General features: G+C 28.1%; 2 protein-coding genes across 12 annotated transcripts in view; both read left to right on the forward strand.

The window, feature by feature from the left end:
* nrm (neuromusculin) overlaps positions 1-27,936 on the forward strand; it is an 837,985-nt gene that overhangs the window by 787,679 nt on the left and 22,370 nt on the right. For 8 of the 11 annotated variants that reach the window (XR_012722287.1, XM_075308254.1, XM_075308259.1 and 5 more), the window contains 2 exons: positions 5,596-5,625; positions 14,268-14,408. Coding sequence is in view for 10 of the 11 variants with exons in the window: in XM_075308254.1 (XP_075164369.1) it covers positions 5,596-5,625; positions 14,268-14,408 (171 nt within the window). In the remaining variant the exon portion in view is untranslated. The remainder of the gene's footprint in view (positions 1-5,595; positions 5,626-14,267; positions 14,409-27,936) is intronic. The other 3 variants (XM_075308260.1, XM_075308261.1, XM_075308263.1) reach the window with 1 other exon arrangement.
* Positions 22,876-27,816, forward strand: LOC142233241 (uncharacterized). Its single transcript, XM_075304094.1, has 3 exons — positions 22,876-24,262; positions 24,382-25,017; positions 27,713-27,816. Exons 1-3 carry the CDS (start codon positions 22,876-22,878, stop codon positions 27,748-27,750), a joined length of 2,061 nt encoding a protein of 686 aa, XP_075160209.1. The 3' UTR covers positions 27,751-27,816.

Here is a 27,936-nt window from a genome sequence, read left to right on the forward strand (position 1 = left end):
GTAGATTATCGTAAGGGGATTATTGGCGAGTAAATCTACAACTTGGATTTTCCTTAAGGTCTTCTGGTTGCATTTATGTATCGTCATACTTGTAATTGACTATCATTGATGAATGGATTTTCAGTTTTAAAAAATCGAAAGCCTATACAGATCTAAAACATTTTTCTGTATCATCAATCAATGAAACTCGTCTTGCAGTTTTTTGTATTTCCCTGCAAAAATAGCGTAGTTGACATAGATGTGTAATGTTGAAATTTTAATTTAGACTTTCCTAAAAAAAAAAAGAAAAGCACAACTATACATTTCAAATGTCCTTTTTAGTTTCAATTAAATTCTCTTTAATTTATTTTTGGTTGAATTAATTCACTTGCCAGGAGTTTTTTTTTCTATTCTGTTTCTGTTTGCCACATTTCAATTACATTCATTCGTTTACTCGCTGTCTTAATTTTTATAATCAGCAGCTTCTCTTTAATTTATTCAATTCCAATTTTGTCCTTTGCTCCGTGACACAATGCCAAGTAAATGGCAAGTACATAAAAGTAAAAAAAAAAAAACGAAACCTCGTCAAGCCAACAAATGGAAAGAAAAACACGAAACCAAATAGAAAACCAAATAGCAAAGTGAAAGGGAAGGCAAAGGAAACAAGCCACACAGTGTAAAACCAAGGACTAAAACAATATCAGCGAACAGCAGTGGCCCAACAAAAGCAAAATGGAATAAACTAAAATAAAGGACTCCATATTATAATCTTCATCATTGTCAGCTGTTGAAATTAGCTTAACCTCCAATTCAATGGCTGCTGCTAAAGTTGCCAATTCCCTAGCAAATAAGAACAATAGGACAAAAGGCTAGCTCGTACAACCAATCCTCTACGTCCTCTCTCTCGCTCACATGGCCCTGGGATCAAAAACAATTTAGATGTTGAGTAGGAAGTACTGCCAGAACTCCTTCCTTCATGGTGTTGGATCATGCCATGGATGCCGTAGAGCGCATTGAATAACCACAATCAAGTCCTAACAGATTTATAAGCACGCACGCACCCACATAGCCATTTGATTACATTGACCAACCCACTCACCAATACATAAACACACAGTTACACCAATTCTAAGACCTATAGCAATGAATGTTGCGAGCGGAAACTGATTACTGTCAATATTTGTTTCATTTCTATGTTGCACAATACAATAACAGCTAAAGCAGCTGTAGCAGTAGCAGCAGCAGCAATGGCAGGATGGTAATGGTATTGGTGCTACTGTTGTTCCGTTTCCTGTTACTGCCAATTGAACTGGCAGTCTAGGTTTATGAGTCTGCGAGTGTTTGTGTATGCGTGACGATTTGTACGTTTTTTTGGCCACCAATACTGTGATTTAATGCTCTTTGGCTTGGATGAATAACGGATGGCTAGCTGGAATTGGATGAAACTCAAAAGGGTCTGATGTTTGGGGATTGGTTTAGTTGGCGCTATAGTTTTCGCGTTTGGTTTTTTTGTTTTTCCTACATTTCTACTCCTGAATGGTTATGGTGACCAAGAGTAGAGTCATATTGCAACAATAGTTTCGTGCTTGCAAATAACATCAATGTCTATTTGTGTCTGACTGTATGTGTGTTTTAGGGATAGTGATGGTTCTTTGCTTCTGTAAATATAGACACACGACCAACTGCAGCGGTATGACTTGGAATTAAGCACGTGCCTTTGCAATGCTAACAAGGAGCTATAGTTTTTTCTTCTTTTGTGTCAGAATATTCTCTGCACTGCACTGCACGAAATGATATTCAAACTCATACTTTTATACTTTTTATTAGTCTTCACCCCAGGATTTGTAATTTGATGAGGATATTGTAATGAATGCGATGGCCCTCTCAGATGCTTATGGCTTAACGAAGCACTAAGGCCATGAACCTTCAGTTTAGTTTGCTATATGAGCCATTTCTTGTCAAAATTCAAAACCACTTAAATTAAAAAACAAAAAATATATGGGAGTGTATGAATTTAATTTCTATTTGTCAAAATTTTGTTTCTATAGAAAATTTTGACAAAATTTTATTTCCATAGACAATTTTATCAAAATTTTATTTCTTTAGATAATTTTTTCAAAAATTTTGTTTCTATAGAAAATTTTGTTAAAATTTTATTTCTATAGACAATTTTATCAAAATTTTATTGCTAAATACAATTTTACCAAAATTTTATTTCTATAGACAATTTTATCAAAATTTTATTTCTATAGATATTTTTGCCAAAGTTTCATTTCGTTAGAAAATTTTTTCAAAATTTTATTTCGTTAGAAAATTTTGTCAAAATTTTATTTCGTTAGAAAATTTTGTCAAAATTTTATTGCTATAGACAATTTAGTCAAAATTTTATTTCTATAGACAATTTTATCAAAATTTTATTTCTATAGAATTTTTTGCCAAAAGTTTCATTTCGTTAGAAAATTTTGTCAAAATTTTATAACTATAGAAATTTTTGTCAAAATTTTATTTCTATAGAAAATTTTGCAAAATTTTGTTTCTATGGATAATGTTGTCAAAATTTTATTTCTATAGAAAATTATGTAAAAATTTAATTTCTATAGAAAATTTTGTCACAATTTTATTTCTATAGAAAATTTTTGTCAAAGTTTTATTTCTATAGAAAATTTTGTCAAAACTTTATTTCTATAGAAAATTTTGTCAAAATTTCATTACGTTAGAAAATTTTGTCAAAATTTTATTTCTTTAGAAAATTTTGTTTCTATTGAAAATTTAGTCAAAATTTTATTTCTATAAAAAATTTTTTCAAAACTTTATTTCTAAAAAAAAATTTTGTCAAAGTTTTATTTCTATAGAAAATTTTGTCAAAATTTTATTTCTATAGCAAATTTTGTCAAAATTTTATTTCTATAGAAAATTATTCAAAATTTTGCTTCTATGGATAATTTTGTAAAAATTTTATTTCTATAGAATATTATTGTTAAAATTTTGTTTCTATAGAAAATTTTGTCAAAATATAGTTTCTATAAAAAATTTTATCAAAACTTAAAATTTTCTCAACATTTTAATTCCATAGAAAATTGTTGCTAAAATTTTGTTTCTATAGAAAATTTTGTCAAAATTTTATTTCTATAGAAAATTTTGCAACAATTTTATTTGGCAGTTTTGTTTCTTCAGAAATTTTTGTTAGAATTTTGTTTCTATAGAAAATATTGTCACAATTTTATTTCTATGGAAAATCATGGTTAAAATTGTATTTCTAAAAAAAATATGGCAACATTTTATTTCTATAGAAAATGTTGTCAAAATTTTATTTCTACAGAAAATTATTGTTGAAAGTTTATTTCAATAGAAAATTTTGTCAAAATTTTATTTCTATAGAAAATGTTGTCAAAATTTTATTCTATAGAATATTTTGTCAAAATTTTATTTCTATAGAAAATTTAGTCAAAATTTTATTTCTATAGAAAATTTTGTCAAAATTTTATTTCTTTAGAAAATTTTGTCAATACTTTGTTTTTATTGAAAATTTTGTCAAAATTTTATTTCTATAGAAAATGTTGTCAAAATGTTCTTTCTATAGAAAATTATAGTTAAAATTTTATTTCTATAGAAAATTTTTTCAAAACTTTATTTCTAAAGAAAATTTTGTCAAAATTTTGTTTTTATAGACAATTTTGTCAAAATTTTATTTCTATAGAAAATTTTGTCAAAATTTTATTTCTACAGAAAATTATGCAAAATTTTGTTTTTATGGATAATTTTGTAAAAATTTTATTTCTATAGAATATTATTGTTAAAAATTTGTTTTTTGAAAATTTGTTTCTATAGAAATTATTTTCAAAATTTTCTTCTATAGAAAATGTTCTCAAAATTTTATTTCTATAGCAAAAATTTATTTCTATTTTTGGTAAAATTTTATTTCAATAGAAAATTTTATTTCTATAGGAAATTTTGTCAAAATTTTATTTTAATAGAAAATTTTGTCAAACTTTCATTTCTATAGAAAATTTTGTCAAAAGTTTTTTTCTATAGAAAATGTTGTCAGAATTTTATTTCTTTAGAAAATTTTGTCAGAAAAAATTTCTACAGAAAATGTTGCCAATTGTCAAAATTTTGTGAAAATTTTATTTCTATAGAAAATTTTGTGAAAATTTTATTTCTGTAGAAAATATTAACAAAATTTTATTTCTATAGAAAATTTAGTCAAAATTTTATTTTTATAGAAAATTTAGTCAAAATTTTATTTCTATTGAAAATTTTGTCAAAATTGTATTTCTATGGAAAATTATGATTAAAATTTCTATAGACAGTTTTATCAAAATTTTTCTCTGAAATTCGTTAACTCATATGCCATAGATTTAATGCCGATTGAAATTATGTTGTAGGGTTAAAAAAAAAAAGATTCTAATATTTAATTCACATCTATGGTGGATTATCACAATGGACTGAATAGTCTAAGTGAGCCTGAATCTTAATCGGGCTGCCACTTTAACCTATGGTGGAGGGTATAGGCCAATTTCATATCCTTTGTTACTAGTTTTCTTTGCCATATTCAAAGTGTTTTTGAGTTTCGTTACAGCTGAAACTATTTCCAAGTTAAGAGTTTATAATGATGTCCATTTTCATCTTCCTTGCTGTTACCGAGATATATATTTTTTTTGCTTTTATGATTTTAGTCTTCGTTGTATTTGGAGTCAATTTTTTCTATTTGCTGCTGATTTAACAGTGTGCATTTTTTTTTATTTTGTCCTTGTTTTGGTAAGAGGAAATTGATTTCACAATTCTTACACTTCCTTGAGTACATTTTCCTCATATTGGATAAAGGACCGTATTTTATTGAAAGTTATGTGAAAGCTTTCAATGTATTTTGGGTTTTCTGTGGGGGGTTTTTCGATTCAATTTAAGGTCCATGGTTATGGAGAAAAAATCTTTGAGTATTTTTTTGTGATCTAGGGGTTTAAATTTTCTTCAAAAAACACTTTAATATTTGAAAAAAGAATTTTTGATTTTATAAAAAAAAAGGTTTAATGTTTCCTATCACTAGAGTTTAAAAAGAATATGATTATTGGAGAACGATTTTCAAAAACCAGTATTTTCAATCAAATCTTACAAATGTTTTACATTTTTTTGAAGGTGTGTGTGTAGAATGTTTTGCTTGACACATAGTGTAGATGATCACCCCAAATATGTTTTAAGAGCAAAATGAAATCAGCTACATCATTTTCGAGAAAATAATATGGTTTCGACAAACATATTCCATAATCACCATTCAAAAATAATACTTTACTCTTGAAACATGTTTGGGTGATCCGATTCCTTGTCTGGATGATATTAGATAGAAAAATATTTTGAATTTCTGCGTTAATCTGGATCAACATTGATTTATAAGATTTATGAATTGAAACTAATTTTTGCGTCGATTAAATGGTTGATTCATAAAAATATTGAACTGTATACAAGACCAATTTTAGCCCCACCTTCATCCATGGGAAATTTAATTTATATTTTTTTATTGTTTTTATATTTAGATCTGGTAATTTATCGCATTTTTTATTGTAATTTATTTCTTTTACATTTAATATAAGTTTATTATTTTCCTTATATATTATATTACAGCCACTTGGGCTATTATTATATGGTGGAAAGGTAAACAAATTGCTCTTGGCATATGTATTTAAGGGTTCTAAATTGATTATGTAAAATAAATTTGTATTGTTGTGAGAGAAAAAGCATGAGATGTTGTTTTAACTGAACACAATAAACCACCAAATTGGATATGATATCCTTTTTTCCTTCACAATCCTTGGAAATCCTTAGAACAAACATCCTTCGCTATAAGTAAGCTTTTTAGTTAATTACAAAAAGCACGTAGATCCTGATCATATGGATTTAGTGGTTGTCATCTATTACAAATACAAAGTTTTATATGGAAATACAAAGATTGCCAGAAACAAAGTGAGGGATATGAACCAGTGTTACCATTGTGCGAGTCGCATTTTGCAACCATTTTGATGCCATGCGACTTTTTTCAAATATTTAGTCGCACAAAAGGGAAGTGCTTAAAAATTTGAAGCAAGTTTTATAAATGTATATTATCCGCGCGCCTTACGCGGGAGCCATCGTGGTGCAATGGCCCGCCTTGCATACAAAGGGTCATGAATTCAGTTTCGACCAAACAGTAAAAAGTTCTTTAGATATTTTCAAATATCTTTTTTGGCATGTTTTTTATTGCTTTGTGCTCTTTTATAGAACGTTTTCCCTAATAAAAAGACTTCACAAATCTAGGCGACTTTCCTTATCATTATACGACTTTTTTGTGCAACCTTTTTGGGATATGCGACCTTTTTTGTGACTTTGTTTGTTGAAAACCAACAACCCATCTTTATGTCGAAGTCTTGACGCAAGGAAGGTTGACGCAATTAAATTTCAAACCACTTCCCCTTGGTTTACATTGGTCAAGACAAGAGTAAGTTTGGCAATAGGGGCAAATGGTCATTAATTCTCTTTAGAAGCTAGCCTCTAATCTGGGATTTATCAATTTCTCAGGTTTAGTATAAATCTGGTATAACCCTCTTATCAGTCCATCGCTCGAATATGCCAGTTGCAATAATTCCTTGTAGGAATTGCTTTTAAAACGTGCTCCCTCTGACCCATTACGGGTTTGGGTCGATTTACCGATTTGACAAATTTAGTATAAATCCTGAATTTTATAGAGTAGTATTAACTAAATATTCTGATAAATAGTGTAAAATTTATCTTGAGTAAAATAAAATATATTTGTTAAATGATCATTAGCATTTGAACTATATTGCATAAAGACAGCTTGAATACCCCGATATATTCCCAGAATTTTCCTCAAAAAAAAAATTACCAATAATTTTGTATATCTTTAAGAGTTATTTATAATGCCAACTCTATTTCTTCCTATGTAATTGCTATATTTCCTTTTTGAAAAAATGCTTTTAACCGCTATTCTTTTGGGTATGCTTTTTTCCTGATGCTTTCCCAACATGGCTATACAGTGAGACTTAGAAGTAAGTTCATATATTAAGAAACTAGCTATTAAATTAAACTTGTTATTTTTTATAATTAAATTTAAAAAATACTATGTAATTGATTTATTTTATTTTAATTTTATATTGTGTATTTAATATTAGAAAAAAAATTTTCCTTAACATTTTTTTTTATGCACACTGTAGTATAATCTCACATATACAAACGAAATTATTTATTTATTTATTTTTTTTTTTTTTTGAAAAAATAGTGGTTGTATCTTAGAAAATACAGTGCACATTAAAATAAGATTTTAATTACGAATAAACAATTTGTTTTTAGTAGAGAATAGAGATAGTTTTACATTACACAGTTTTATTGCGAACATTACTTTCATCTCTGGTAAATGTTATTTAACTTCCAATTTATAGTTTTTTGAATTTTTTGTCAAAATTTGATTTTCAATTTTGACTGCATATTACTCACAAGTACCTACAAATGGAAGTAAAGATACATATTTTTAAAAATAGCGTTATGGTGTTTTAAATGCATCTAACTTAATTTCATAGAAGTCGGTCAACATTTTAGGATGTAAGAATTTTTTCTGGTTGTATCTTAAAAGATACAGTGTGCATTTAAGGATTACGCTACAAAAGTCAATAAGTATTTTTATATTTATACATATTTTGTTAAACACATAAAAATGACTCCATAGTAAAACTAACAATTTTGTTGTTTGGAAGGAATTTTCAAGTTTTGCCGTGATTCTCTAAAGGGTGATACGGTCAATATAAACTTGACGTATTTCTTTCAATTTTGCATTTAAAAAACCTGAACACCCCTCATTTTGAAGGTGTGTGTGTGTAGAATGTTGCTCCAATTTTGATTTTGGAATTCACTCTTCAGTTGTCAAAATGCCGTCCAAGCAAGAAGAGCAGCGTATCAAAATTTTGCTCGCGCATCGCGAAAATCCGAGCTACTCGCACGCAAAGCTGGCAAAATCGCTAAAAGTTGCCAAATCAACCGTTACAAATGTAATTAAAGTGTTTGGGGAACGTTTGTCGACAGCCAGGAAGTCTGGATGGGGGGCAAATCGAAAACCGTAAGCCTCTGGGACGACAAAGAGAGTTGCCGATAGTTTCAAGCGAAACCCTAACCTCTCTCTCCGAGATGCCGCAAATAAGCTGGGTGTATCGTCTACAACCGTGCATCGAGCCAAAAAACGAGCCGGACTATCGACTTACAAGAAGGTAGTGACTCCAAATCGCGATGATAAACAAAATACAACGGCCAAAACGCGATCCCGGAGGCTGTACACGACGATGCTGACGAAGTTTGACTGCGTGGTAATGGACGACGAAACCTACGTCAAAGCCGACTACAAGCAGCTTCCGGGACAGGAGTTTTATACGGCAAAAGGAAGGGGAAAGGTAGCAGATATTTTCAAGCACATAAAACTGTCAAAGTTCGCAAAGAAATATCTGGTTTGGCAAGCCATCTCTACCTGTGGCTTGAAAAGCAGCATTTTCATAGCTTCCGGGACTGTCAACCAAGAAATTTACGTGAAAGAGTGTTTGAATAAACGTCTGCTGCCTTTCCTGAAGAAACACGGTTGTTCCGTACTGTTTTGGCCGGATTTGGCATCTTGCCATTACGGTAAAAAGGCCATGGAGTGGTACGCCACCAACAACGTTCAGGACAAGAACCCTCCCAACACCCGGCAATTCGGATTTGGAAAAGCGAAAGCCTAACTGAATATTTTTCCTGAATTTTATACTAATTGAACTTGAAAAAGAAATTTAATTTGATTTTTTAAATAAACGATTTCACCGATTTACACTCGTTTTCCTTTGACCAAATTTTGACCGTATCACCCTTTATTCCTGACTTTGTTTTTAAATCAAAATATCGTTATTCATAATGTGGGACTGAAAAAAATCCATGGTTAGACTGATGCTTAAGTGCAGTTATTTATTATTATTGCTAAAATGTATTTAATGTAGTTTATTTAGTTTTTTAAAGAAAAAGCTTGGTGTCAGCAAAATTTCCATAGCTTAGAATCAGGTATTTTTTTTTTAATTTTGAAAATTTATCATAAGCCCGTACACAGGCCCAACTACGACTGCAAGTAGTTTATTTTTAAATTATTAAGAAATTTTCCCCAGCTTATGGTATGGTCACACTGGGCAAATATTTGACAGAAATCAAAAGAGACTCCGTCGCCACAGTCAAACCAACAGACATTTTTAGTTCATATGGAATATCTAACATCGTTGTATACAGAAAAAAAATTCACGAAAAATTTTCCAATTAAAATTTTAATTGAGTTTTAAAAAATATTCAATTAAAAATTTAATTGAATCAACAAATTTTTTAATTGAAACAAAAATCAATCACAAAAATTAATAGTATCAATTAATTTTTTAATTGGATCAATTAATTTTTTAATTGACCTTCAATTAATTTTTTAATTGATACTATCATTTCTGTGATTGAAGACATTTCAATTAAAAAATTAATTGGATCAATTAATTTCGTGATTGAATCAGAAAAAAAAATTTTTGTGTGTAGGATTATTTTCCAAAAACCATATCCGGATATTTGGAAAATGGTTCTGGAACACTATTTCACACTCATTTCGGTCAAATATTTGCCTAGGCTGTGTGCCTTAGTGTTAGGCGTAAAGAATCAGAATTTTTTTTTTTTAGAAAATGTATCATGACTGACTTATTTAGTTGATCCGCAATTATAGATTTGTTATGGAATATATTATATGTACTATTCCATTATTATTTTATGTTTAATCTCATTTATCAGAGTTTTTTGCCTTTTAAAATGCTAAATATTACAGAACATTAACATTTCCTAGAAATTTCTTTGGAACTCCATTTATAGTTCAGTTTGTTTTTTTTTATACCTAAATACAGCATAACATTGATATGCTACCAGTGACATTTCTCTTTTTTTGTTCTTAACAAAAGCAATGAATAAAACACTACCTACTACCTTATGAATATTTTACATAGATTTTATACCATTACACCATTCCATATGACATTACAAAAAGCTTCTTTATATAACCTACAATATGTTTCCTGGGAATTTTATAGCCATTGAGAAGGCATGATAACAAAAAATCAAGTACCTATGCATTGTTGACAATATGACACATACTCGTTTGTATAAAACTAGACAGGATACAATATGAAGAGAGTTCCCATTTCATTTAGAATAAACTGCAGATACATTTCTATAGGTGACAAATGGTAGTAGAAGTGGCAAGTTAACACAACGATATATGATTCTTTAGGGGAATTACTAAGAACGAAAGAAATTACTAAGAAAAAAAACTTTCCTAGAATTTATGGAATTTGAAGCAACGATATGATAGGTTTTTACTTATCATCTAAGTGGAATTCATAGAGGAAAATTTGTTAAAAAGAAAATCTCATATCATAGAATGGAAAGCATTCCTTGTTTTTTTATTTAAAGCGAGTTAAAGTAAATAAATAGGTTGTCAGCATGAATAGACATAATATGCATGTCTTAGTTTCTTTAAGTTCAAAGGGAAAATGCAAATTCTAATAGGCCAAAATTATTTAAATTTTAGCAATTACCATAGAGTCAAAAAATTAATACTATATTAATTAATACAAAAATAATGCAAATATGTTATAGGCTCTATATATTATACTCAAAATTTATAAGGCAAATGACAGTTGAAATTTAGTTTAAGTGGATTTTGCAATTCTAATGTGAATGCCGTATTAGGTATAAAGCCAAAACCCACACAACTGGTTTCTAGATATTGTAGGCCTACAAAAATGGTACTATAACATATAGTTTTATTCTCTGGAAATAAATCAATTTTAAACTAATTTTAGAATAATTATTATTTAATTAAAATAAACTAAAAATATAGGCTTACAATTGGTATTATGTATATATTATTTAAACTTAATTTAGTGAAATTAAATTATTTAAAATAAAATGAAATATACATATTTTAGTTTATTTTAAATTAATTTAATTAATATTTATTGAATAAAACTGTATTTAATTTTAATTTAAATACAATTTTATTGTAAACAATTGCCCCTAAAACATTTAGAGAAATTAAAATAAAATATATTTTTATTTAATTTAAATTAATTTAATTAATATTTATTGAATAAAACTGTATTTAATTTAAATACAATTTTATTGTAAACAATTTCCCCAAAAACATTTAGTGAAATTAAATATATTTTAATTTAATTAAAATTTATTGAATAAAACTGTATCTAATTTATTTTAATTTAAACTTTATGTAAACTAATTTAGTGTAATTAAATATTTTAATAATATAAGATTACATAACTAAAATTGTTTATTTAATTTAATATAATTTGAATAAAATTATTTATTTTTTTATAATTATTTACATATTCTCTAAAAATAAAGCAAATTTAATTTAGAAAAATTTATTTGTTTTAAATAAAATTTAAATAAACTAAAATATAATTGAAATTAGTTTAATAGTTTATATTAACTAATCAACTGATTTCTAGATGTTGCAGGCCTACATAACTGGTATTTAGTTTCATTCTCGGAAAATAAATTAAATTTAAATTTAATTCAGTGAAATTAAATTGTCTAAATTAAATTAAAATAAAATAAAATATATAAAATATATTTTAGTTTTTTTTTAATTAATTTAATTAATATTTATTGAATAAAACTTTTTTTTATTTTAATTTAAATACAATTTTATTGTAAACAATTGCCCCACAAACATTTAGTGAAATTAAAATAAAATATATTTTTATTTAATTTAAATTAATTTAATTAAAATTTATTGAATAAAACTGTATCTAATTTATTTTAATTAATTTTAATTTAAACTTTATGTAAACTAATTTAGTGTAATTAAATATTTTAATTTAATTATACTAAAGAACATAAGATTACATAACTAAAATTGTTTATGTAATTTAATATAATTTGAATAAAATTATTTATTTTTTTTATAATTATTTACATATTCTCTAAAAATAAAGCAAATTTAATTTAGAAAAATTGATTTGTTTTAACTAAAATTTAAATAAACTTAAATATATTTTAATTAGTTTCTTTAATTGAAATTAGTTTAATAGTTTTTATTAACTAATCAACTGATTTCTAGATGTTGCAGGCCTACATAATTGGTAATACAATATTTAGTTTTAATCTCGGAAAATAAATTAAATTTAAATTTAATTTAGTGAAATTAAATTGTCTAAATTAAAATAAAATAAAATAAAATATATAAAATATATATATTTTTTAATTAAGTTAATTAATATTTATTGAATAAAAATGTATTTAATTGTAACTTAAATACAATTTTATTGTAACCAATTGCCCCAAAAACATTTAGAGAAATTAAAATAAAATAAAATATATTTTTATTTAATTTAAATTAATTTAATTAAAATTTATTGAATAAAACTGTATCTAATTTATTTTAATTAATTTTAATTTAAACTTAATTTAAACTAATTTCATTTAATTAAATATTTTAATTCAATTAAACTAAAGAACATAAGATTACATAACTAAAATTGTTTATTTAATTTAATATAATTTGAATAAAATTATTTATTTTTTTATAAGTATTTACATACATCTCTAAAAATAAAGCAAATTTTATTTAGAAATATTAATTTGTTTTAACTAAAATTTAAATATATTTTAATTAGTTTATTTAATTTAAATTAGTTTAATAGTTTTTATTAACTAATCAACTGATTTCTAGAAGTTGCAGGCCTACATAATTGCTAATACAATATTTAGTTTTATTCTCGGAAAATAAATTAAATTAAAATTTAATTTAGTGAAATTAAATTGTCTAAATTAAATTAAAATAAAATATATTTTAATGTAATTAATATTTATTTAATAAAACTGTATTTTATTTATTTTAATAAATTTAAATTTAAACTTAATGTAAATTAGTTTGGTGTAATTTAATATTTTAATTTAATTAAACTAAACAACATTAGATTAATAACTTGAAGTAAACTAATTGAGAGTACATTATTTGGTTTTATTCTGGAAAAATAAATTAAATTTAATTAGTGAAATTAAATTTAAATTTAGTGAAATTAAATAATTTTAATTAAATTAAAGTATAATTTATTTTAATTTAATTTAAATTAAATTAATTTAATGAATATTTATTTAATAAAACTTAATTTAATATATTTCAATAAATTTAAATATAAACTTACCCCCATATGCAAAAAAGCTAAAGAAAACTTCAAGCCTACTTTTAACATATAAATTCATTCGATAAACTGTCAATAAATTGTTTTGCATATAAGTATTAATGTATACGGATTTAGTTGAATTAAATATTTTAATTTAATTAAACTAATTAAACTCCATAACTATTTTTTCAATTTTTTTTATTTGAATGAAGTAAATATTTTAATTTAATTAAACTACAGAATATAAGCTTTCATAACTAAAATTGTTTTTTTTTTTGTGTTTAATTTGATTTAAGTTGAATAAAATTATTTTTTTTTTTATGATTCTAAAAATAAATCAAATTTAAATTTAATGCAGAGAAATTAAATTTGATTTAATTTGTATTAAATTATTTATTATGTGTAATTTATTATCATACATTCAAACTTTATTTAATGTATTTCAATAAACTTAAAATTGTATATAGTCTAATATTTCTAAAGTTAATTCAATAAATATATTTAGTTTATTTATTTATTTATAACTACTACTCAATTTAAAGTAAATACAAAATTAGTATACAAAAATGAGGCCATCAATTAATTTTTTGTTTATTTTAAGTTTATTTAATTAGTTTTTATTTATTAAAATTTTAATAATTTATTTTAATAAACTAAAATGTAATTGAAATTATTTAAGTTTAATATATTGGCTTAAGCTTTATAAAATAATGTAAAATAAAATTAATTAGAATTTAATAGATAACGGTTATAAGAGTATTTACAATTGTCACCCAAATTTTCTAAAGAAATGGTGATAATAATTATAAAAAAAATGTTTTCTTATAATTTTTTTAGAACATTAAGAAATTTATTTAATAAACACAATCAAATATCAAGCATGTACTGCAATGAATGTTAATTTTCATTTTTTGCAATTTGTTGTTTTCAATATTATTATTTTTTTTTTTAATGTTTTTACTTCTATTTATTATTTTTTTTTTTCATAAAAATTTCATTATTATTTATATAGAATAATTACTAATGGTTTTTGTTGTGTTTTTTTTTCCACTAAATTTTCCTTAGAACAATTGGCCTGGTGGCAACGATGGGATAAAACAGCCTTAATCATTCTAGTGGCCAGCATATTGGTATTACTATTAGCGGTGATAATCATTTGTTGTATTATCATTTGCATTTGCCGCCGCCGCAGACGTCAGGATAAATGTAAGTACCATTTTATTGTAAACATAACAAAAAATATTTCAAGATAGTTGGGAAACACCCAATATGGAAAATGCAATTCCCCAAAATCAAAAACAATCTCCATATATATTTTAGAAAATATGGCTTAGGGTTTATTAAGTTTATTTAAGAAATTTTTAATTATTTTAAATATGATTTTAGTGTTTTAGTTTTTTTAAGATAAATTGTAATCTTATTATAATTATTTAAAATTTCTGTTTAAAAAAGACAACTCTGGTTTAACATAAGTTTGCATGGCCGTTTTTCTTTTAAGAGAAGAAAACTAAAGCTTTTTATTTGTGGGCATGTGAAGCATGTTTTTGCACGAGTTTCCCCAAATTTTTGGTCCCTCTTTTGATTTTTTCCAAATGAAAAAATTAAACAAAAAGAAGAAAAGCGATACACAACATACAATTGATTTTATATTCAATTTTATAGGGGAAATCTAGAGGGTATTGGGTAAGAAAATGAAACAAGCTTTCTTCCTCGTAAACCCTATTACTTATAAAAAAGAAAAAATAAAAAAAGATATTATAGGTTAAAAAAAGTACCAACAATAACAAAACAAAACGAATGAAAGAATAGATATTATAGGTTAAAAAAGTAGATAAGAAGATCATAGATTCCTGCAAGTTCAGATAACATAGAATTAGGTACCCAAATTTAGATAATGTAGAGAAATATATTAGCCAAACATAAAAATATTGGTCAAAGAGACATCCCAACATTCGATGAAATTTTTGAAAACAACTTTAGTGAATTTTTTAACAATTAAGCATAGACAAAGGTCAACTCCTTGTTAAGAAAATAAGTTAGCCACTTTTCAATGTGAGACCACAATCTACATTTCAAGTGAAACAAAGACCTTTTTTTGGATTTTTCAAAAAGTCGACCAACTTTTACCTCTCGTGAATATGTCAAGTAAATCATATAAAAAATAATATAATAGGTTGTCTGATAAGTCCCCGGTCTAACGAAGAAAAACACATTTTTTTTTGTCAAAATTCGTTTTTATTATTCAACATAGTTCCCTTCAAGAATGATACAACGATTATAACGACCTTCTAATTTTTTGATACCATTTTGCTAGTACTCCTTCGGTTTTGCCTCAAAATAGGTCTCAGTTTCGGCGATCACCTCTTCATTGCAGCCAAATTTTTTCCCTGCGAACATCCTTTCGAGGTCTGAGAACAAGAAAAAGTCGCTGGGGGCCAGATCTGGAGAATACGGTGGGTGGGGAAGCAATTCGAAGCCCAATTCATGAATTTTTGCCATCGTTCTCAATGACTTGTGGCACGGTGCGTTGTCTTGGTGGAACAACACTTTTTTCTTCTTCATTTGGGGCCGTTTTGTCGCGATTTCGACCTTCAAACGCTCCAATAACACCATATAATAGTCACTGTTGATGGTTTTTCCCTTCTCAAGATAATCGATAAAAATTATTCCATCCGCATCCCAAAAAACAGAGGCCATTACTTTGTCAGCGGATTTTTGAGTCTTTCCACGCTTCGGAGACGGTTTACCGGTCGCTGTCCACTCAGCCGACTGTCGATTGGACTCAGGAGTGTAGTGATCCATTGTCACATGTCGACGTAAAAACTTGGGTGTATTACGTGTTAACAGCTACAAACACCGCTCAGAATCATCAACACGTTGTTGTTTTTGGTCAAATGTGAGCTCGCGCGGCACCCATTTTGCACAAAGCTTCCGCATATCCAAATATTGATGAATGATATGACCAACACGTTTCTTTGATATCTTTAAGACCTCTGCTGTCTCGATCAACTTCATTTTACGGTCATTCAAAATCATTTTGTGGATTTTTTTGATGTTTTCGTCGGTAACCACCTCTTTCGGGCGGCCACTGCGTTCACCGTCTTCCGTGCTCAATTCACCACGCTTGAGTTTTGCATACCAATCAGTTATTGTTGATTTCCCTGGGACAGAGTCCGGAAATTCATTATCAAGCCAAGTTTTTGCTTCCACCGTATTTGTTCCCTTCAGAAAACAGTATTTTATCAAAACACGAAATTCTTTTTTTTTCAATTTTTTCACAATAACCAAAGTTGCTTCACAAAAGACGCTCTATCTCACAAACTAATTGACTTACAGATGTCAAATTTTGACACGAATCATTTGAAGGTTGGTACTATATAAAAATAATATGCATTTAATACAAGCGACGCCATATATGTGTCAGACCGGGGACTTATCAGCCAACCTGTTACTCGTAACATAAATCCGCTTATAAATATATCAAGAAATATGGAATCTATATATTATTTTAACCAAATTTCTTCCAAGATCATTTGATATACAAAATTACCTGTGACGGCATTCAAAAAACGGATAATAATTGTGGCCTAAATTATACCGAAGTAGTTACTTCAGGATATAAACTTGAAGTAGTTAATATAGGTCCACCTCGGTTTCTAGGTTACTGACCTATTGATTGCCAACATATCCGTCTTTTCAAGTATTAAAAATTTCATTTTAAGTCCATTTTAGGTTATATATGCAAAAAAAAATATTTGTAATAGGCTTTTTTTTAGTTTATAATTATTCCTATATTTATCTTGTGGAGGCCCAATAATAGCTTTAGGGAATTTATTTTTCCTGGTCATTTCATTGTCCCTTCATATAGTATATTGCATCAGCATTCCTCTTAATTGATATTGCCATAGATATGTTTTTGTTTTTATTTTTCCATATATATATTTTTTGTTTTGTTTTCCTAAACCACGTTCAATGTAAATATTTCAAAAATATTTTTTTCATTAATTAATTAAATACAAATATTTGTTTTTTCTCTTTTCAAATGCTTTTTTATGTTATGCTTTTTGGCAAAATGTAAATAATCCATCAACAACAAACAAACAATTGCCAATAAAAATGCAAACGCTTTTATTAAATCCACACCAAAAAAAAAAAACAATTATATACATGAAAATGCCATCAAAACAAAAATATTGTTCAACATCATTAACAATTAAACAAATTCTATATATTTGAATGTACGTGTGTGTGTGTGTATGGATATGAATGTAAAACCACTAATCATATAAACAATATCAAAATAACACAAAACATAAAAAAACATACATAAAACAATGTATCAACATTAAATAATTAAATAACACCATCACATATCTATATTCGTTGTAATATCAAATATCTCAAAAAAAAAAAAAAAAAAAAAAACAATTTCATGACATTGGAAATTTAATTTCAAAAATTCTGCAAATATATTCACATACCATGACATTAACACAAATACTAAATAATATAAATAACCACATATAATACGTGCGTTATGCATTTTATAAAACCAAAAAAAAAACACACACACACAACAACAACAACAAAAACATACTAAAATTAATTTTACATGCAAAACAACTAATATAATTAACAAACAACAAAATGACATTTTTAATCTAATTAAAATTTTTTTCCTGAATAATTTATACATTTCGACTGGTAAACCCATCCAATGGGTAATATACTTATAATATTATATCACGAAATGTTTATTAAAAAAAACAACATCGTTTAATTTTAAACAAACTAAAATACAATTAAAAATCCATTAAAACTTTGTTACTACAAAAATAATCAATAAACCAACAACATCTTACACCCAATACAAAAACAATATAACACCATTGCTCTCTCGCTCTATGGCTCTCTTACAACCGTTTTATTATCTCCATTCCATTACCATTATCACAATCATTGGTTGTGCGTGCGTGTGTGTGTGTGTGTGGGTGTGTTTATTTGTTCTTTCATAATTTTATTTTGCCTACATGTGGCTTAAAAAAAAACAACCATTTGTTTTATCAACAAAACGTTTACAATTATATATATTTTTTTTGGCAACAAATTAACAATTATTGCTTCAAAACCAACCACATAATACTATATTATGTCACTTGATATCATAAACATTAATGTGTCATCATTAAAATCAACATTAACAACCACCAACCAACAAAAAAAACATACAAACATTAATTCAATGCATTTAACCTGTGATTCTCAACATTTATCAAAAACTACAATATCACCAATCAAAAAATCGAAATCTAAACATTTTAAATCAAATTTAAATCAATTAACATTAAAAAAGATCGAACCGATGTCTCCATGAGTGCCAATCACAGGTAAGATAATTTGTTGTTATTTGTTATTAGTCTTTAAATATTACAAAATTTGCTTTATTAATTTTTTTTGATGTTTATTTTATTAAAAATTATTTTTATTTTTTTTTTTCAAGAAAAGAAATCTTATGAAAATTGTTGGAAAAATATTTTAATAAATGGGACTAAAAAAGAGGCCCTCCATCATAGATCACACGGTAGAAATTGTTCCACAAATACTAACTAATATCGGCATAATAATACCAAAAAATCAATTGTTACCCAGCAAAAAAATTTGGAAGTTCTTCCAAAGGCACAGCTTTGAAAGCACTTCCAGAAGATGCACTCCCATTGATGTTCTTTATTTTAACTACCCAGGAAGTTATTTTAATTCAATTTTTTATAACATGCTTTTTTCATACTTTTAATGGGTAATTTTAACTTTCTTTGTTTCAAATAGGTTGCAACCAGAGTAAGAATTCATAAAATGGTACAAATCATTTAAATTTTGTCCAAAAAAAATGCTAACTCCAATCTGAAAAAATTTTGAATTTTTGAAAATATTTGAGGTCAAACGTTTACGACAAGCGTTAGAATCCATTAAAAATTATAAAAAAATTATAAAAAATATTCATTTGACAAAATATCACAGAATTTTTATACCCTCCATCATAGGATGGGGGTATATTAACTTTGTCATTCCGTTTGTAACACATCGAAATATTGCTCTAAGACCCCATAAAGTATATATATTCTGGGTCGTGGTGAAATTCTGAGTCGATCTAAGCATGTCCGTCCGTCCGTCCGTCCATCCGTCTATTGAAATCACGCTAACTTCCGAACGAAACAAGCTATCGACGTGAAACTTGGCACAAGTAGTTGCTATCAATGTAGGTCGGATGGTATTGAAAATGGGCCATATCGGTCCACTTTTACGTATAGCCCCCATATAAAGGGATCCTCAGATTTGGCTTGTGGAGCCTCTAACAGAAGCATATTTCATCCGATCCGGCTGAAATTTGGTACATGGTGTTAGTATATGGTCTCTAATAACCATACCAAAATTGGTTCACATCGGTCCATAATTATATATAGCCCCCATATAAACCGATCCCCCGATTTGGCTTGCGGAGCCTTTAAGAGAAGCAAGTTTCATCCGATCCTTCTGAAATTTGGTACATAATGTTAGTATATGGTCTCTAATGCCCATGCAAAAATTGGTCCATATCGGTCCATAATTATATATAGCCCCCATATAAACCGATCCCCCGATTTGGCTTGCGGAGCCTTTAAGAGAAGCAAGTTTCATCCGATCCTTCTGAAATTTGGTACATGATGTTAGTATATGGTCTCTAATGACCATGCAAAAATTGGTCCATATCGGTCCATAATTATTATATATAAACCGATCACCAGATTTGACCTCCGGAGCCTCTTGGAAGACCGAAATTCATCTGATTCAGTTGAAATTTGGTACGTGATGTTAATATATGGCCTCAAACACCCATGCAAAAATTGGTCGATATCGGTCCATAACTATATATATAGGCCCCATATAAACCGATCGCCAGATTTGAACTCCGGTGCCTTTTGGAGAAGCAAAATTCATCCGATCTCGTTGAAATTTGGTACGTGGTGGTAGTATATGATATTTAACAACCATGCCAAAAGTGGTCCATATCAGTCCATAATCATTTATAGCCCCCATATAAACCGATCCCGAGATTTGGTTTTGAAGCCTCTTGGAGAAGCAAATTTCATCCGAGTGAGTTGAAATTTGTGGATGACAGTCTTTCGTAGAAGTTTCTATGCAATCCATGGTGGAGGGTACATAAGATTCGGTCTGGCCGAACTTACGGCCGTATGTACTTGTTTTTATTTGAAACAAACATCAATCACAACAAGTAAGGAAAGTCTAAAGTCGGGCGGGACTGACTACATTATACCCTGCACCACTTTGTAGATCTAAATTTTCGATACCATATCACATCCGTCAAATGTGTTGGGCGCTATATATAAATACATACATTTAAATATCACTCGACCTGGACAGAATTTGATAGACTTCTACAAAATCTATAGACTCAAAATTTAAGTCGGCTAATGCACTTGGGTGGAACACAATGTTAGTAAAAAATATGGGAAACATTTAAATCTGAAGCAATTTTAAGGAAACTTAGCAAAAGTTTATTTTTGATTTATCGCCCGATATATATGTATTAAAAGTTCAGGAAAATTAGATCATTTTTATAACTTTTCGACTAAGCAGTGGCGATTTTACAAGGAAACTTTTGATATTTTGACCATTTTTGTCGAAATCAGAAAAACATATATATGGGAGCTATATCTAAATCTGAACCGATGTCAACCAAATTTGGCACGCATAGCTACAATGCCAATTCTACTCCCTGTGCAAAATGGTCATATGAGTGTAAATCGGGCGAAAACTATATATGGCAGATATATCCAAATCTGAACCGATTTCAACCAACTTTGGCACGCATAGCAACAATTCTAGTTCTACTCTCTGTGCAAAATTTAACTAAATCGGAGCAAAAAATTGGCCTCTGTGGGCAATTGAGTGTAAATCGGGCGAAAGCTATATATGGGAGCTATATCTAAATCTGAACCGATTTGGCTGATATTTTACAAGTTTTTCGAGACTCATAAAATATTCGGATGTACGGAATTTGAGGAAGATCGGTTGATATACACGCCAATTATGACCAGATCGGTGAAAAATATATATGGCAGCTATATCTAAATCTGAACCGATTTTTTCCAAAAGCAATAGGGATCGTCTTTGAGCCGAAACAGGACCCTATACCAAATTTTAGGACAATCGGTCTAAAACTGCGAGCTGTACTTTGCACACAAAAATACATCAACAGACAGACAGACGGACATCGCTAAATCGACTCCGAATTTAATTCTAAGCCGATCCGTATACTACACCCAGAGAAGGAATATGATCACCTCAAACATGTTTTAAGAGCAAAATGTTATTTTTGGGTGGTGACCATGTAACATGGTTTTCGCAACCATGTTATTTTCTCGGAAATCATGTATCTGATTTCGGCAAGCAGATTATATTTGACGAGAAAATAACATTTTAGTGACAAACATGTTACATGGTCACCATACAAAAATAACATTTTGCTCTTGAAACATGTTTGAGGTGATCATATTCCTTCTCTGCGTGTAAAAGGTTGGTCTATGATTACTCCTTCTTGGCGTTACATACAAATGCACAAACTTATTATACCCTGTACCACAGTAGTGGTGAAGGGTATAAAAACACAAACCCACTACACATAAAGATCTAGTCCTGGATATTCGTCCATTCGATAACAATTTCTATCATCATGATCGATGGTAATTTCTATCATTACTCTTACCAAGTAGAAGCGAATTTTATTAAATTAAATGTAAAAAAATTTAAATAAATTTAAAACAATTTACCAATTTTTTCCCAAATCTCACAAATTGTTAAAGATCTCAGTGAAATTTGGCAAATATATTCTATGTGTCCACTATAGAGAAAGTATTTTAGCTAATACAAGCAGCCCTAGATTAAGAATAAATGACTTAAAGCACAAATTTTTGGTATTGGTTCCAAGTGATTTCTTAAAAATTTCCGTTGTGAATGTTGGAAAGATTCAGCAAATCATATTTTCTTCTTATTAGTCAGTAGAGAGACTAATTGCAGAATACTGAGAAAATTTTGTCGGCAAAATGTAATATTTGCCATCATTGAGATAAGATATCATTATATTGACATTAATCCTTTTCAGTCATTTCAAATGTGGGGATATGCTTCGTTTTATTTTGTGAATAGTTTTCTAAATACACTTTTCATTGAATAATTTTCGTAAACAAGTGTTTTATATTATTTTTTTTTTACAAAATCATAAGATTTCTTTTTCTGAATTGGTATTAATATAATTTATGTCTTTTTTTGTTCACTTTAACATTAAATAATATTTTATTTATTTTTTTAATTTCTTTTCATTTGCGCCACTTCAATGTAATTGCACAATTGCTTATATCATATATATGTTTGTGTGTGTGTGTGTGTAAATTTATTTATTACACTATATCCTTCTGTGTGTGTGTGTAACTGTACGTAAACATTTTGTGGCTTGTTTTGCAAAAATTTATATTTAAATGCTTATTTTTCCACTATATAAAAATCGTATATTGCAAATTCCCTTGCACTCACAAACAAACGAATCACACCATACCCACCATCACCATAAAATGCGTATGATAACGAAACATAACATAACGCAAACATCCATGGAATTCCCATGCACAGTGTTCTATCATATCAACCACAATTGCTAACGGGTAGTAATACCGTATTACCTGATACCCTTAAAGTGCCCATTGTGCCAAGCATCATAGTGCCAACATTGGCCACTGTGCCACCACAATACATTAAAGAACCTATCAATAATCCCAATACGCAACCATCAGTCATGTCCATGCAAACACAAAATCAACTGCAAACGCCCATATCAAATGTCATCAATACACCCAGAGAAAATGCTAGTAAGGGGACATCGACATTAAACCCAAAGACACAAACACAAATGCAAATGCAAATATCCACAGCGACAACAAAGTGCACATCAAACATTGCTCCTGACAGTCATAACACAAGCACCCACACTAACACTAACACAACATCTACATCTACAATGGCAGGCACAGTTGCGACCATTTCCACCACTTCCGTTACACCAACACTTAGTGTACGACATTGCACACAAGCACCCAAATCACCACCCCGGTGGCCCCTGAGGCCTGGTGTAATGGTGCATGTAAGCAGTGATACCAAAGAAAATTTAGCTGTAAATCGCATGACACTTAAGCCAAATGCAACGCTGGCTAATTTGACAGCCTCGACAGTAAATGACAGTTCGGTGTCTTCATCAACACTAAATAACAGTGCCAGCAACACCACCCAGACAACATCACTCAATGTTACGGCGACCAATACCTCGGCTCTGTTGCAGAATAGCCATAGCCAGGTGATCCAGACCCTGAGCCGTATGGGTAGGCAACAAGGTAGGATACTCAATTCTAATAAGGTGGAGGAGGAAATGGGTAATCTAACCAACAACAACAACAATAATAATAATAATACTAACGTTAAATCTGGAACTGAAGCTTTGGGAAATATCAACTCAACCACTGGCACTTCAACCTCTACTAATACTGGCACTAAAGTAATGATGATGAGTGAAGAAATTTCTTCAGATTTACAAACGGAAATGCGAAACATTGAAAATGTTATGACCAGCCAAGCCAACACCACGGTGGCTGAGGAGGAGCAAGCTAATGAAATCCAAAGACTCACAGGAGGAGTAGAAGGAGGAGTACAGGAAAAGGAAATACGTGTTGAAGTCACTACTAGCCAAGAGGAGACAGCACAGCAAGGCCAAAATGCCGAGACTATGAAAATGGGCAAGAAGTCTCGTTTGGATAGGGTAGAAGATTTCTTTGTGAGCATTTTCTTTAAGAGACGCTCATCCCCAACGAGTACCTGTCGTGATAGCCAAAGAAGTCATGTGGGCTTATTGGGTGGGAAATTTTGGAAACGTTCAGAAAACAATGGTGCAGCGGTATCAAATACCGCAGATCCATTTGCCACCGAACACCGATTGAAGGGCATAAGAAGCAGTGGTAGTGGTAATTAATCAATTTTTATTTTATTTTAATTTCCTTTTTTTATAATTTGCTTTTTTCACAATTTTTGTTTTTTTTTTTGCCATTTTTATTTCGGCGCTTTGATTTACTCATTTGAATAGTAACCTATAAGAAATGTGCTAAGACCTCTACATCGGCAACGAATAGAAATTCAAGCATAGTCACCAGTACCAGTTCCAGCTGTAGTAGAGCTAACGAAACATGCAATACAACGATCCAAAGTTCTTGTCAGACTAATACAAATTTAATCAACACCCCAGTAATCACCAGGACCTTGACCATCAGCCAGCAGCAAAAACCGCAACCTCAGCAACAGCCATCAACAGGTCCAGCAGCACCGCATCATCAAGTACCAACCAACTCACATCCATTACCTCAATCGGTGATCTCAATGGGGCCTTCCTCAAATACCAATCACCCGGCTATATCAGGCGACCCCAAAAACGCTCACAACATCAGCAACGTCACTACCAACGACGCCATGTCCAACAGGCCAATAAACGTTACACCATCTACAGCATCGAATGTAACGGCGAACCGACCAAGCGACTCGAACAGCCAAAATTCGAGTATGCGGTCCATACGCAAGGGTATACTCAAGGCACCTACACCACCGCCCAGACCACCGCCGCCGCCCCTAAAACGTCCTCCACCACCATCAACAACGTTACATCAAAAACGGGTTCAACGTTCCAGCAGTCTGGTGTGCCCTATGCCGAAAGTCGAAAGAGTACAAAGTAAGATTTTGGTTGCCTTATGAGTTTTTTTCTTTTCTTTCCATTCACTCAATTTCATTTTAGTGATCATTCATAAAAATTAAGCTTAAGAAAAAAGTATACTCAGCTACTTTCATTCGCCCATACAGAGGAAACAATCAATCGCTGGTCATTGATTTGGTTCATTAAAGCTTTTGAATTTCATTTTATCAAGTCTTTGGAAAAATTGTATATAATATTAGAAAGATATATATTTTTTTAAGCCGATAACGGAGAGGATTAGGTTCTTTATATATATATATATATATATATATATATATATATATATATATATATATATATATATATATATATATATATATATATATATATATATATATATATATATATATATATATATATATATATATATATATATATATATATATATATATATATATATATATATATATATATATATATATCTTTTAGTAGGTTTTTCCATATATCTTAAAAAGAGCATTCGCCATAGCAGCCAATGGGTATACCTTCTTTAGATGATCTTGAACCTTTGTGCTGAACTGAACATATTTATTTGTCCGTATGTGTAAATCACATTAGCTTCTGGATGAATAATTTTATTTCTATAGAAAATTTTGTCAAAATTTTATTTCTATAGAAAATTTTGTCAAAATTTTATTTTTATAGAAAATTTTGTTAAAATTTTGTATCTAAAGAAAATTTTGTAAAAATTTTATTTCTATAGAAAATTTTGTCAAAAATTTTATTTCTATAGAAAATTTTGTCAAAATTTTATTTCTATACAAAAGATTCTCAAAATTGTATATCTGTAGAAATAATTTGTCAAAATTTTATTTCTATAAAAAAGATTCGCAAAATTTTATTTCTATAGAAACTTTTTTCAAATTTTATTTCTATAGAAAATTTTGTCATAATTTTATTTCTATAGAAAATTTTGTCAAAACTTTTGTCAAAATTTTATTTCTATAGAAAATTTTATCATAATTTTATTTCTCTTACATTTTTTTTTAAATTTTATTTTTGTAGAAAATTTTTTTAAAATTTTATTTGTTTAGAAAATTTTGTCAAAATTTTATTTCTATAAAAAATTTTGTCAAAATTTTACTTCTACAGAAAATTTTGTCAAAATTTTACTTCTATAGAAAATTTTGTCAAAATTTTATTTCTATAGGAAATTTTGTAAAAATTTTATTTCTATAGAAAATTTTGTCAAAATTTTATTTTTATAGAAAATTTTGTTAAAATTTTATTTCTATAGGAAATTTTGTAAAAATTTTATTTCTATAGAAAATTTTGTCAAAATTTTATTTTTATAGAAAATTTTGTTAAAATTTTGTATCTAAAGAAAATTTTGTAAAAATTTTATTTGTATAGAAAATTTTGTCAAAAATTTTATTTCTATAGAAAATTTTGTCAAAATTTTATTTCTATACAAAAGATTCTCAAAATTGTATATCTGTAGAAATAATTTGTCAAAATTTTATTTCTATAAAAAAGATTCGCAAAATTTTAATTCTATAGAAAATTTTGTCAAAATTTTATTTCTATAAAAAAGATTCGCAAAATTTTATTTCTATCGAAACTTTTGTCAAAATTTTATTTCTATAGAAAATTTTATCATAATTTTATTTCTCTTACATTTTTTTTAAATTTTATTTTTGTAGAAAATTTTTTTAAAATTTTATTTGTTTAGAAAATTTTGTCAAAATTTTATTTCTATAAAAAATTTTGTCAAAATTTTACTTCTACAGAAAATTTTGTCAAAATTTTACTTCTATAGAAAATTTTGTCAAAATTTTATTTCTATAGAAAATTTTGTTAAAATTTTATTTGTATGGAAAATTTTGTCAAAATTTTATTTCTATAGAAAAGTTTGTCAAAATTTTAACTCTATAGAAACTTTTGTCAAAATTTTATTTGTATAGAAAATTTTGTCAAAATTTTATTTCTATAGAAAATGTTGTCAAAATTTTATTTCTATAGAAAATTTTGTCAAAATTTTATTTCTATAGGAAGTTTTTTGTTTGTTTCTATAGAAAATTTTGTCAAAATTTTATTTCTATAGAAAATTTTGTCAAAATTTTATTTCTATAGAAAATTTTGTCAAAATTTTATTTCTATAGGAAGTTTTTTGTTTGTTTCTATTTAAAATTTTGTCAAAATTTCTTCAGGTCTTGTGTACTCTTCAAGTCTGCACATTTGATGAAGATTATATAGACCTCTTCTCTTGTATAATAGAATGATGAAATTCATGATTATTTCCTATTGGACCATCAGCATCCCTAATATGAACTACAATATTTTATTCCTATTTCCATGAAATCAAATTTATATTTTTGAAGCCTTAACTTTCATCAATTGTGCCAGACTTTTGTATTCTCTTAGATAGTGAATTTGAATACTATATTTTGGAATAATGATCCAGGGTTCTATGAATTATGTTGACTTCCTCTTATGATATCCCTCCATGTTTTGAAATCATTTTGATTTACGATATAAGTATGCTGTCGTTTATTTCCACTCAGTATAGGGAAGATATTCCGGAATTTTCTTCTATTTAAATTACAATTTTTTTCCAATGACTGTGGCTTAATATATCACTGAAGCTTTAGCTCCATTTCATATATATTCAAATTTATTTCATTATAATTTTAATATATTCAAATGTTTTTCTGTAATTACATGTAATCATTAGTAATCCTTAATGCTTCCTCATGCGAAGTACTTATATAAAAAAAGAATGGCAAATAGCCTCAAAAAAAACTCGACCAATGTTATTTAAAAACTCTATAAAATCAAGTAAGCAAAATTTCCAGTAAAATCGTATAAAAATCCTGTTTTTTAATTATAGCCCATATATTTATGTGTGTGTGTTTTTTTAATATTTTGTGTTAAATTATATTTTTTGTTTTCATCGGT

Source organism: Haematobia irritans, chromosome 4, assembly GCF_050003625.1.
Source record: "Haematobia irritans isolate KBUSLIRL chromosome 4, ASM5000362v1, whole genome shotgun sequence".
Taxonomy (NCBI): domain Eukaryota; kingdom Metazoa; phylum Arthropoda; class Insecta; order Diptera; family Muscidae; genus Haematobia; species Haematobia irritans.

What these genes read in the sequence shown, in the direction of transcription:
- LOC142233241 (XM_075304094.1), top strand. Translation starts at nt 22,876, where the DNA reads ATGCACAGTGTTCTATCATATCAACCACAATTGCTAACGGGTAGTAAT. An exon ending in CATAAGAAGCAGTGGTAGTG is followed by an intron (nt 24,263 to 24,381) that starts GTAATTAATCAA and finishes TCATTTGAATAG; the next exon opens with TAACCTATAAGAAATGTGCT. An exon ending in GAAAGTCGAAAGAGTACAAA is followed by an intron (nt 25,018 to 27,712) that starts GTAAGATTTTGG and finishes TGTAATCATTAG; the next exon opens with TAATCCTTAATGCTTCCTCA.